The sequence below is a fragment of the Dunckerocampus dactyliophorus genome, chromosome 1 (assembly GCF_027744805.1).
Source record: "Dunckerocampus dactyliophorus isolate RoL2022-P2 chromosome 1, RoL_Ddac_1.1, whole genome shotgun sequence".
In the NCBI taxonomy this organism is placed as follows: domain Eukaryota; kingdom Metazoa; phylum Chordata; class Actinopteri; order Syngnathiformes; family Syngnathidae; genus Dunckerocampus; species Dunckerocampus dactyliophorus.
Window position 1 is genome coordinate 3,733,940 of NC_072819.1, and position 13,127 is coordinate 3,747,066.

General features: G+C 42.3%; 2 protein-coding genes across 3 annotated transcripts in view; one reads left to right on the forward strand and one right to left on the reverse strand.

Annotated features, from left to right (window-relative positions):
• Positions 1–3,869, forward strand: part of LOC129173050 (sodium-driven chloride bicarbonate exchanger-like) — a 39,749-nt gene extending 35,880 nt beyond the window's left edge. For both annotated transcript variants that reach the window (XM_054763541.1, XM_054763635.1), the window contains one exon: positions 116–3,869. In XM_054763541.1, the coding sequence (XP_054619516.1) occupies positions 116–191 (76 nt within the window). In that variant the 3' untranslated portion in view covers positions 192–3,869. The remainder of the gene's footprint in view (positions 1–115) is intronic.
• A 4,842-nt stretch (positions 3,870–8,711) lies between these two features.
• On the reverse strand, positions 8,712–12,423 carry LOC129176951 (glucagon-1-like). The gene is made up of 6 exons (XM_054767553.1): positions 12,335–12,423; positions 12,122–12,250; positions 10,695–10,811; positions 10,172–10,193; positions 8,897–9,018; positions 8,712–8,784 (listed from the first exon to the last, which is right to left on the reverse strand). Exons 1-6 carry the CDS (start codon positions 12,421–12,423, stop codon positions 8,760–8,762), a joined length of 504 nt encoding a protein of 167 aa, XP_054623528.1. The 3' UTR covers positions 8,712–8,759.
• Positions 12,424–13,127: the final 704 nt, after the last annotated feature.

Genomic DNA, 13,127 nt, shown 5'->3' on the forward strand with positions numbered 1-13,127 from the left:
ATTTGATCTGTAATTGCATGTATTCATTTACATATATTTTACTTATATTCAGTCATGAATAATTCTCATTTATATTATATTTATATTCAATTTTTACATCTATTTCTCCGCCCAGGTTTCCCAAAAGTGGCGAGAAGCGTCACAAGCGTCGGCGGCACGACAAGAGCTTGGACCGGGAGACGAGTTTGTGATGACACACACCGGCAGACCGTGCCGTCATTCTGTCATTTCTGTGTTATTAATGATATATATATATAATATATATATAATATATACTATATATATAAATACTGTGCCACATTTGTACTGTGATACACTGTATTTTTTTTTGTCTTACCCGTCCTGCGTGCAAGATTTGTACAAAAGGTCCAACTAGAAACGAGCCCATGCACGTTTGTGCACAACCAGCAACAAAACCCAACGGGCCAAGTAAGTGACACCTTTTGAGTATCGGGAATTGTGTTTTATAGATTTTTATGCTTGGCAAAACAAACAAGCAAGCAAACTGCTGCCTGGCTAAATTGCTTATTTTGTGTGCTGCTGCACGCGGTTTCCCTCAAGTCTGGATGGATAAGACCTCATTCCAAATTTTAAAACGTGCCATGGGATACACATATTTGATCATTAATTGTGGAAAACAGAATTACTTTTTAAAAATGTAATAAATAGAAAAACATCATGAAAGAATAAGAACTATGTATATAAATATGACTAGAATTAAATGAATACATTTAAAACATATATGAATTATATGGCATTTATAATTAAAAATGATATATATCGGGGGTGTCCACAAACCGTCCCACTTTGGGATGCCAGTTTGCCATTTTCATATTTTGAAATGCATCTCAGCTTTGTCATGCAGCTGAAAAACCATAATAATATCAGCTTTTTCAACTTTCTTCTCGGAATATTATGACTTTATTCCCATATTGCAACTTTTTCCCCAAGCTTGTTTTCCAAAAATGACATTAATATTTCATCTTTATGCTACTAAAATGAGGTTATTTTTCCTCATAATATTACAAGTTTAGTCTCGGAAAATTGCGACTTTTTTTCCTCTTAAGAACACAACTTTTTTTTCTCCTAATATTTGACTTTATTCTCGTAAATTGACTGTTTTCCCCCATTTTTGCTGTTGTTTTTCTGTAATTTTTGGACTATTGCAACTTTCGTGGAAATATTTGTCTTGTAATAGTATGATTTTATTCCCATAATATTACAACTTTGTCACCAAGCTCATTTTCCAAATATGACAACTTTATATTGTTTTGTTTCTCATAATATTACTTTAAAAAATATATCAATTTCAGCTCTATGCTACTAAAATGACATATTATTTTCCTCACAGTATTACAAGTTTATTTTCTTTTTTCTCTTTAGAATACAACAACAAAATATTTAGATTTTATTCTCCTAAAATCACAGCTGTTTTTCCCATTTTTGCTGTTGTTTTTCTGTCATTTTGTTCTACTTGCAGTTATAACTTTATTCCCAGAATATTTTGCTGTTATTCCCACAAGAATATAACTTTTCCCCAAACTAATTTTCCAAAAATGACAACTTTATTTTGTTTTATTTCTCATAATACTACAACTTAAGAAGAAACTTTTTTATTTAACATTTCAAGTTCATGCGACTAAAATGATGTTATTTTTACTCATATTACGACTTTTCTTGTTAGATTACAACTCTTTTCTCTTAATATTGTAATTTTATTCTTGTAAAAAGACGGCTGATTTTTCCATTTTTGCTGCTGTTTTTTTTTTTGTTTTCCTGTTAAATTATATTTTTTGAATGTGCTGCAGGCGCCAATAAAATAAAACAGCCATGTGCTGCACTTTGGACACCCCTGATATACATACATACATACATACATATATATATATATATATATATATATATATATATATATATATATATATATATACAGTACAGTAATTCCTCGCCACTTAGAGCTTCAAATTTCGCGTCGTCACTCCATCATGTTTTTCCAAAAACATACTCATGCGGGTTTGGGGTTGAATACGTCCTATTATTCATCAAGAAATATGAATATTTAAGCAAATTTTATGTATTTTTTTGTCTAAAGGAAGCATTTTCTCTAAGCGAAATCAAATATAAATCTAAGGCATTCAGAAGACACATTCAAAGAGGTTGTGATATTTGGTATTCTACACGGGCCACTAGGTGTCCAGTAATGTTTCATTGATGAGACAATAGCCACCGCAGGAAGCACTGCACAAAGCAGAAAGTTTGAAACAACAACCACAAGGATGCTATCATGTGTCTTACTATGTCTCCTATATTGGCTAATAGGAGTGTAAAGATGACTACAGGTATAGGGGTGCTATTTCATGTCTAGAGGGCTTTAATGTCAAAAAGTATATTTAGAAGGTTGGAAACCGGTTTCATATGTCTTATATGTTTTATTTTCCCTTATTATGTTTACTATATTGGGTTATAGCAGTGTAAAGGTGACTATAGGGGTGTTACTTCATGTCTGGAGGGCTGTAATGATGCTAAAAAGCATATTTAGAAGTTGGTAAACAGGTTTTTTATGTCTTACATGTCTTATTTTCTCTTATTATGTTTACTATATTGGGTTATAGGAGTGTAAAGGTGACTATAGGGGTGTTACTTCATGTCTGGAGGGCTCTAATGATGCTAAAAAGCATATTTAGAAGGTGGTAAACAGGTTTTTTATGTCTTACATGTCTTATTTTCTCTTATTATGTCTACTATATTGGGTTATAGGAGTGTAAAGGTGACTATAAGGGTGTTACTTCATATCTGGAGGGCTCTAATGATGCTAAAAAGCATATTTAGAAGGTGGTAAACAGGTTTTTTATGTCTTACATGTCTTATTTTCTCTTATTATGTCTACTATATTGGGTTATAGGAGTGTAAAGGTGACTATAAGGGTGTTATTTTACGTCTAGAGGGCTCAAATGTTAAAAAGCATATGTACGTAGAAGGCGGTGGTGGTTTCCTATGCGCTACCAAAATATTCCATTCTTAAATAAGCTTTTGTATTTTGTGTAAATGGGCCTATCACGGTCGGGCCTGGAAGCGATGAAGCGCCATAAACGAGGGATGACTGCACTGTACATACAAGTATAAGCGTATCATGTCCAGACTTGAGGGACACTAAAAGGATGACATGAAATTGGATATCCAGTATATCCTGCATACGTAATCGTTTGTGTCGGTAACTCACCATTTCTTTATTTTTGACATGCCGTTTCCCAAATATTGTCCTTTTTCAGGGTAGCGTGTTCACTCGGCCCGCAGCACTTTTGGGAAGTTGCTCTTCTTACGACTCGGTGTTTGTTTTGGTTTGAATGCAAAGGAGGCGGATCTTGTAGAGAAAGCGTGAGCACTTCCATCACACCTTGTCAGTCGTCCATGGACCCACGTATGCGCTCCTCCGTGCTGTTGCCGTTCTTTAATAAACACACCGTCGGTACTTTTAGAGATGCAATAATAAAAATAAAAAAATCAGCAAAGGGCAACCTGTAATATGTGTTAACTGTCTGAGCAATGTATAGTAATACATGCTGTATTTTATTCCGTGTTACTAATAATATATGACTAAAATGATGTCCAGGGCAGGTTTTGAACCTACACTAGATGTTTCTTTCCTGTTGTCCAACTAACGCTTCTTTCTTTATTAAACAAATTCTGATTTTTTTTTTTTTGCCTTAAGACGTTCATAGATGGTAACCACGCGCTTTCTGTTCATAAATTTGACTGATTATACCGTGATTTAGTTCCAGTTTGTTTGTAAAACTGTCATTTGTTTGCAGAGAATGAGAAGGAAGCGAGCAAGAGTGTGTAGAAAATGTTCAATAAACTTATTTCATGTTTTTTTTTCCCTGTCTGAGTTATTGTCTAAAAAAGGGTTTATAGCTGGGGGTGTCCAAAGTGTGGCCCGCCACTGTTTTTTTATTCTAAAAATGTAATTTCACAAAAAAACTGAACACCGCCCCCCCCCCCCGAAAAAATCAACAGTTATTTTTCCAAAAATAAAGTTAAAATGTTAAAAGAAAAAAGCTGTCATGTAAATGAGAAAAACTCCTAATTTTACGAGAATAACATTGTAATATGATGAGGAATAATAATGTCATTTTAGTTGCATAAATATTCAAGAAAAAATATGTTCTTTTTGTAAAGTCCTAATATTGTGACAACTACAAATAAAGTTGTAATTTTGGAAAATTAAATAAAGCCAAAATATTCTGAGAGTAAGTCATAATTACAAAAAGGAGATTCATAAGTAAGTTAAAATACTTGGAAAGTTACATTTTTTAAAGTCATAATATCATCTGGAACAAACAAAAAAAAAGTGAAAGGAAAACCCCCGTATTTTTATGAGAATAAGGTTGTAATATGAGGAAAAATAATGTAATTTTAGTAGCACAGAGTTGAAATATTCAAGAAAAAATATGGTATTTTTTTTAAGTGGTAATATTATGAGAAACAAAAAAACAAAACAATAAATACAAAATAACAAAGTTGAAATTTGTGAAAAATTTGCTTTGGAAAAAAGTTATAATATTATGGGAATTAAGTCATAATATTATGAGACAAAAATTTAGAAGAGGAAAAGTGCTTGGAAATTAAAAAAAATAATTAAAAAAAAGCAACAGCAGAAATGGATAAAAATGTATGCCATTTTACGAGAATAAAGTAAAAATATTCAAAGAAAAAAAGTTGCAATTTTACGGGAATAAACTCTTAAAATATTATTTTAAAAAATAATGTAATTTTAGTAGCATTGAGTTGAAATATATTTAAATAATATATATATAATATTAAGTCATAATATTACAAAAAGAAAATTTTAATGGTTGTAAAATTAAAGAAAACGACAGAAATGGAAAAAAACGCTGTAATTTTACAAGAATAAAGTCAAAATATCAAAAGAAAAACTTTTCTCTAACAAAAAAAGTCGAGAATAAACTTGTAACATTATGCAAAAAAATAATGTCATATTATTAGCTAAAGTTGAAATATTAAAGAAAAAAACATTTTTAATTTGCAATATTATGAGAAACAAAACAAAATTAAGTTGTCATTTTTGGACTTGGGGAAAACGTTATATCATGGGAATGAAATCAAAAATCCAGAGAAGGAAATTTAAATAGTTGGAAAAAAACAAAAATGGAAAAAAAAATTTAATTTTACAAGAATGAAGTCAAAATATTAAGAGAAAAAGTTGTATTCTAACAGGCAAAAAAAAGATGATATTTTATGAGAATAAACCTGCCATATTATAAAACAATATATATCATTTTAGTAGCGTAGAGTTGAAATATTAATGTTAAATATTTAAGTTGTAATAAAACAATAAAAAACAATTAAGTTGTAATTTGTGGAAAATTAGCTTGGGGAAAAAGTTAGAATATTTTGGGAATAAAGTCGATATCACCAGAAGAAAATGTAGAAAAAGAAATGGAAAAAACTGCTGAAATTTTATGAGAGCGGCAGCTGTCCCCCGATTTTAATTGCATCATTAGCTATCATCCACATACACTCCATATACATGCACACAGATACACCATCCTCTTTTATTTTATTTTATTTATTTATTTATTTATTTTTAATTGCATCATAGACACTATCACACCTTATCACATACACGGGTGGGGCGGGCTGGATTGGGGTGCCTTGTGCACCTCGGCGTCTGCCCGCCAGGGTCGGCGGTGTGGCCGGGGGCCTGGCCGTCGCGGTGGCTCGCCCGGGGCGGCCTGGCCTGTGGGGTGCCCTTGTCTGGTCCGCCTGCCCTTCCCTGGGGTGGCCCTCTGGGGCCTGTTGATGCCGGGGCTTGCGCCGGGGGGGGCGGCTTGCGGTGCCCCCCCTTGACTGACACGTGCCGCGGGCGCCTCTGCGCTCTTGGGGCGGGTTCGGCGGTCTCCGGGGGGCGGTGCTGGTGCTTCGGGTGGCCCGTGTGCTGTCGCGGCGGCCGGTGGTTGCTGCGCTGTGGCGGCTGCTGGGGCGCCGGGCCAGCTGGTGGGTTGGGGCTTGGTCATGCTTGCGGGTACTGTGGGCCTGGGTGGCGGGGTGGGGGTGGGGGGGCGGGTGCCCTGGGGCCGGGCTCGCTGGGGGGGGTCGTGCTCTGCCGGGCGCTTGGGCGTCTGTCGCCGTTGCGCTTTGTGCGCTGCCGGGCCGCTGTCTGTGTCCTCGCCTCCCCCGGTCTGTCTGTGGGCTTGTCGGGGGTGGGGCTCCGGTGCGCGGGTGGTGCGCTGTCGGCTCTGGTGGCATGTGGCTGGTCTGGCTTCTGGTGGTTTGTGGGGGCCGTCGGCTGGTCGGCTGCTGGTCTCGCCTTCTCGGCTCTGGTGCTTGGCCTCCCTGCGGCTTGGGGTGTGGTGCTCCCGCTCTCTCTTCGGGGTTTGCTGGCCCGCGGGTGTCGGTTGGCACTGTGTGGTGGTTCGCCTGGCTGCTCGCCCGTTTTCCCGCCTGCCTGCTCGGTTTCCCGCTCTCCTCCTCGCTGACTCCCCTGTCTGCCTCGCTGGCGGCGTCCTACCGCTGGGGGGGTGTGGCCGGGTGTCTTCCTGCTCCCCGGCGGTCTGCGCTCTCCGCCCCTGGGTTCTGAGTCGTATGTCTGGGACCCCGGGGTCCCCGGCTCCGCTGCTCCTTGGGTTACCAACGGGGGATAGGGTGGGGCTTCCGGGTGTCGGGCAGTCGACCACTGTGTGTGTGTGTGTGTGTGTGTGTGTGTGTGTGTGCGCGCTTGAGTAAGTAAGAGTGTGTATGAGCGTGCGCATAGGGGTGTGTTTGTGCGTAGGAGTGTTTATGTGCGTGTGTGTGGGTGCGTAGGAGTGTGTATGTGCGTGCGTGTGTGTATTTTTATTTATTTATTTATTTTAGTTATTTATTTGGGGGGGGGGGGGGGGGGGGGGGGGGCATACAGGGGTTTGCTCCGTGGGGTCAGGTGCTGGGCGATACATCTCTGCCGCCCGTGCCTCCGCCGGGTGGGTGGAGGGTGTGCCTCCTGCATCCCTTGGCGGGGCGGCCCTGTGTCGGGGGTCGGGCGGGGGTTGGCCCGGGGCGGGCCGGGCTCCGCTCCCTGGGGGTGGGGGTGGCGGTGGGCGGGAATTGGCGCTTCCGGCGCGGGCGGGCTTCTTTCCGGCTGTGGAGGCGTCTCTGGGCCTGCCGGTTTGTGGCCCCCGGTACCCGTCTGCCTTTGTGGGGTGTGATCTCTCGCTGGTCTCAGGGGTTGGCAGTCCTCCGGCCCGCTGGCGCCCTGTCCTTGGCTGGGATTACCTCTCTTCGGCCCCTTGCTGGTCTTCCCGGGGGGGGGGCTCTCTGGGCTGGCTCTTGGGGCACTGATCTTTGTGCTGCCTGCCCCTATGGGCCTGGTGGCCTTCTGGCGGCCGGGGCCCGGCCTTGCTATTTGGGGCGGGGCTCTCTGGGAGGTGGAAGGCGGCCCCTTTCCTTTCATGCACTCTCAGTGACAATCACACGCCCACACATTCCTGCACCTTTATATATATATGAAGTCTTCCTTACATACAGAGATACCTGTACATATGCACACTCACAGTACATACGTACTTCCCCACATTACTCACTGAGTTAACCAGGGTGTTATTATGTTGTTGGTTTTATTACAGCGACGGTGATTTCAGCAGTATGACTATATATATATATGTGTGTATGTGCGGTATATATGTGTATATATGTATATATGTATATATATATGTATGTATGTGTATGTATGTATATATGTGTGTATATGTATATTTTTTTTTTTACAATGATGTGCATTACAGTAACTTTGATTCTATTCACTATCATGGATAATCATTTCATTACTACAGTTATGTGTGACTGTTTCAATGCGGTATTATCATGGTGATCACTATCATAATTCATCATTTCATGACTGCTATTGTGTGCGACTGTTTCAATGCAGTATTGTCATTGTGATCACTGTCATAGTTCATCATTTCATGACTGCTATTATGTCTGATTGTCATTGACAGCTTTGTCATTGTGGTTGTTGATATTGATTTGTCCTTTATCCTTGTTCGTCTTTATAGTTGTCACGGACATTTATTTGCTGATGTCGTTCTGTATGTTTCTGTTGTTCTGTCACAATTGTTGTTGTTGCTGCTGTTGTCCTTGTCCCTTGTCTCTCTTTTTTTTGTTCCCCCCCCCCCCCCGTTAAAAAAAAAAAAAAAAAAAAAAAGAGAATAAAGTAAAAATTTTAAGAGAAAATTTTGTATTCTACCAGGGAAAAAAAAGTCGCAATTTTACAGTATGAGAATAAACTCGTAATATTCTGAGGAAAAATTATGTCATTTTAGCATATAGTTGAAATATTCAAGAAAAATATCAATACTGTAATAACAAACCAAAGAATAATGTTGTAATTTGGAGATAATTAGGTTGGGTAATAAAGTCCAAATATTCGTTGTAAGTAGGAGAACAATATTCAAACAACCACTCCAATACCAGCGAAAGTCATGAATAATCCCATCAAATCCTGCTAAAATTGGCCACATTGTTTACATTTTGTTGGGTAAGGTACAAGTACTCAAAACACACAATGGAAAAAAACTTTATTTGACTTTTCAACACTTAAGATTGTTTTCCATACCTGAGTTTGAGCTTTTTTTTCACCTTTTATAAACATAGACAATAATTTAAATGTAGAAAAAACAAAGCAAAGTTGGAAATAATGGAAGAGTTTGCATGTTTTTGTATGGCTTCCGTTTCCTGGTGTTTGTTTTCATGGTGCAGACGTGTCCTCACTGGTCTGCTTGTCTTCTCTTCCTGCAACACACACAACATCACACTTGGAAGAACCACCAACCCCACCGGCACCCCCGTCGCTGTTTTTTGCTGCTAAATCCTTGTTTTGGTTTGCTTTCTTTGCTGTGTTTACCTCTCGCCTGAAGGCTTGGAGGTCATGACCCAGAGCAAATACTCCTTGGCCGCCATGGAGTCCAGGACTTTGTTCACGTCGCTGGTGAAGCTTCCGTCCACGTGCCTTCGCCATCTTAACCCCTGATGCTGTCTCTTGACGTCATATCTGGGTACATGCACACCATGGAAACCGTTACGGGTCCGTTACGACCCATAGGGTGCCCAGATTTGCTCTCGTGTCCAAATCACGCATTTGTTGTTTTTAAATTAGGGTTACCACAGGTTGAGGTTAGAGTTTGGATTAGGTCTTGAACTAGGTTTAGAGGTTAGTTTGGAGTTTGGGTTAGGATTAGGGCTTGAACTCGGTTTAGAGGTTAGGGTTAGGGCTGGGATTTGGGTTAAGATTGCGTTTTGAAGATTAGGGTTAGGGTTTAGGTTAGGATTGGGACCGAGGCGTTACGATTTAGGGTTGGGATTAGGATGAGGTTTAGATTTTAGGTTTAGGGTTAGGATTAAGGTTTGAACTAGGTTTAGGTTAGAGTTAGGGTTTGGATTAGGGCTTCCACTAGCTTTAGAGTTTAGGGTTAAGGTTTAGGTTAGGATTAGGTTTAGGGGTAAGGGTTGGGGTTAGGTTTAGGGTTAGGATTAGGTCTTGCACTAGGTTTAGGAGTTAGGGGTTCGTGTGAGGGCTTGGCTTCAGGTTAGAGGTTTGGATTACAGTCACTAATTCCGTGATTAGAAATTCATTTTTTATTGAATTGATGCAAAAGAGTAATCCTTTAACAGGTTTGTTTGACCTCGTACTCTGTTAAATACAACTTTTACATTTGTTTGTATGTACATTTGTTTTGTCTACCCATCTATTTTCCTCCACTTATCCGGGTTCGGGTTGGGGGGGCAGCAGTCTCAGTAGGGAAGTCCAGACTTCCTAGTCTCCGGCCATCTCTTCCAGTTCCACCGGGGGGACACCAAGGCGTTCCCAGGCCAACTCCTAGGCTCCTAGGCTACTCCGGGGCCTCCACCCAGCTGGGCATGCCCAGAACATCTGACCAGGGAGGTGTCCAGGAAGCATCCGGACTAGACGCTCAAGCCACCTCACCTGACTCCTCTCCATGTGAAGGATGAGCGAGCTCCTCACCCTATCTCTTAGGGTGAGTCCAGCCACCCTATGGAGGAAACTCATTTCAGCCGCTTGTATCCACAAACTCGTTCTTTTGGTCACGCCATAGGTGAGGGTGGGAACGTAGATTGACCAGTCCGGCTCAGCTCTCACTTCAGCCCAACGATCCAGTACTGCGACCGCATTATTGCAGACGCTGCATCGACCCACCTGTCAATCTCACGCTCCAGCTTTCCCTCACTCGTGAACAAGGACCAGAGATACTTGAAGTCCTCCACCTGGAACAAAGCCTCACTCCCAACCCGAAGGGTGCAGTCCACCCTTTTTCTGGCCGAGAACTACGGCCTCTCTCCTTATTTACAAACCAGCGCACAAAAATGAAAGCTGGAACTTTGGTAACAAAAATGTAATGAAACAATATTGCCAAATGCCAAAATGCCAGTATTTTTGGCCATGACTGTGGTAGCTGCTTATTTGATGCTAAAGCAAGAAGCTAAAACGTGTATTGTGCTATAAAATACAACTTCTCCGGTCGCTCTCATGCCACTCAGCACATTCATGTGATTTATTGTTGCACCGGGCAGGAAAAGGCACATCAAGTTCAAAGGTGAAAGGGGCGGGACAAAGCAGCCGGGGCGATGTTGCCGTGCAATCACGCACTGGAGGGGCGCTAAGAAGAAGCAGGAAGTTCCCCTACTCTCTTCGGATCTGTCCCAACATGAGCCTGGCGACAAAGTCTTTCATGGCCTGGTCCGTCAGGTACGAGCTCATGTCGCTGGTGTAGGTGCCCTCGGCGTGGCGCTTGTCCGCAGCGCTGCAGACAAGACAACAATGCTCATCGGGACAACATCGAGGATTACTCTGCAGGTTTAGAACGCGTTACCACAGTGGGCGATCCAAATCCCGGTCAAAGAGAAAGCTAACAATGTACTCATTAACGTCTCGTCCTGTCCTGTACGCGACCTAAGCAGCCACTAGGGGGTTTGGGTTAAGTTGTCATCAGTTGGGTCCTACAGGTTCTTATTTAGCCATCCATCTTTTTACGCTTATCCGGGGTCGGGTTGTTGCGGGGGGCAGCAGCCTAAGTAGGGACGCCCAGACTTCCCTGTCCCCGACTGCTTCGTCATCTCGTCCCGGCGGATCCCGACGTGTTGCCAGGCTGTTGAGAGACACAGTCTCTCCAGAGTATCCAAGGTATCCCCTGAGGTCTCTTGCTGGTCAGATGTGCCCCGAACACCTCCTCAGGGAGGCGTCCGGAGGCGGCATCTTGACCAGATGACTGAGCCACCTCAATTGGCTTCTCTCAATGCTATACTCTCTTCTCAGGGTTCTTCCCGAATGTCAGTGGTTACATCCTGTCTCTAAGGGAGAGCCCAGCCACCCTCCGGAGGAAACTCATTTGGGCCGCTTGTACCCGTGAGCTTGTCCTTCCGGTCACTACCCAAAGCGCATGACCATAGGTGACGGTAGGAACGTAGATGGACCAGTAAATTGACAGCTTTGCCTTTCGGCTCAGCTCCCTCTTCACCACAAAGGGCCGATGCAGAGTCCGCATCACTGCAGACGCACGCCGCACCAATCCGCCTGTCCATCTCGCGTTCCATCAGCGTGTCAATCGCTGATTCAGAGGACATCAGCTACCTCTTCGCCATCATCATCCTGGCTGCTGCTGGAGCATCCCAGAAACCCCACCACACACTCACTCACGACGCTGAAGTCACTCAGCCAGCTTCTGATTCGCCACTCAAGGGGAAATTTAAAGTGGAACGGATCTAATGAGCAGTGCGACTGAATTATTCTACAGACCCCAACGGTTCTTAAAAACTGTTTGTGATTAGTGAAACCTTTATTCTATTTGTGAAAACCCAATCATGGTCCATTTTTCTATGTTGTCAGCCTTTAACTGGTCCACTTTGAAAGCCACTAGGGCTAGACTTCTCAAATCTGGACTGGATTCATCAGCAGACCACAAAGATTGATAAAAACACAGTTTGTGATTTGTGAAACTTTGTGAAACTCCAATGAAGGTACATTTCTCTATGTTTGCCAGCTCTAGTCCATCTTAGACCTGGTCCACTTTGAAAACCACCAGGGCGAGAAATATATTGACATGAGACCACTAACCTGCTCCGCTTGTTGTTCATCAGCCAGCGAACAAAGTCCTGAGCTTGCCGGTCTTGGAGATACTTGCTGTAGTCGTTGGAGAACGTTCCCTCCGAGTGTCTCCTCACTAAAGTGTCGTCCATCTCTGAGCTTGAGGAGGAAGAAGACGCCCGTCACACGGAATCAAACCCTAAAGCGCAGCAAGCAGCAAGCATGGTCCGCTTGCCGTTCTACCTTGAGGTGTCTTGAAGAGGAAGCTGCCAGCCGCTGTGGACGAAGCTGAGGACGAGGAGGAGGCCGGCCACGGAGCGGATGCTTGTCATTGTCACAACCTGAGCCACAGAACCACACGCTTAAGTCCAAATGTGCTGTGAAGCCTTAAACGCCACATGACAGTATCAAAGGTCCGCTTTCATACAGTAACCTTGCTACCATGATGCCACTGATACTGATACACGCCTTTCATAACCTTGATACAAGTATGATGATATTAGCATGCTACTGGTACACACTACCGATGCTACTGATACACGCCTTTCATAACCTTGATACAAGTATGATGATATTAGCATGCTACTGATACACACTACCGATGCTACTGATACACGCCTTTCATAACCTTGATACTTATATGATGATATTAGCATGCTACTGGTACACACTACCGATGCTACTGATACACGCCTCTCATAACCTTGATACTTATATGATGATATTAGCATGCTAGTGATACACACTACCGATGCTACTGATACACACCTTTCATAACCTTGATACTTATATGATGATATTAGCATGCTACTGATACACACTACCGATGCTACTGATACACACCTTTCATAACCTTGATACAAGTATGATGATATTAGTATGCTACTGGTACACACTACGGATGCTACTGATACACACCTTGCATAACCTTGATACAGGTATGATGACAATGATCCCACTGATACTGATACACACTACCGATGCTACTGATACACCTTTCATAACCTTGATACTTATATGACGATAATGATACTAC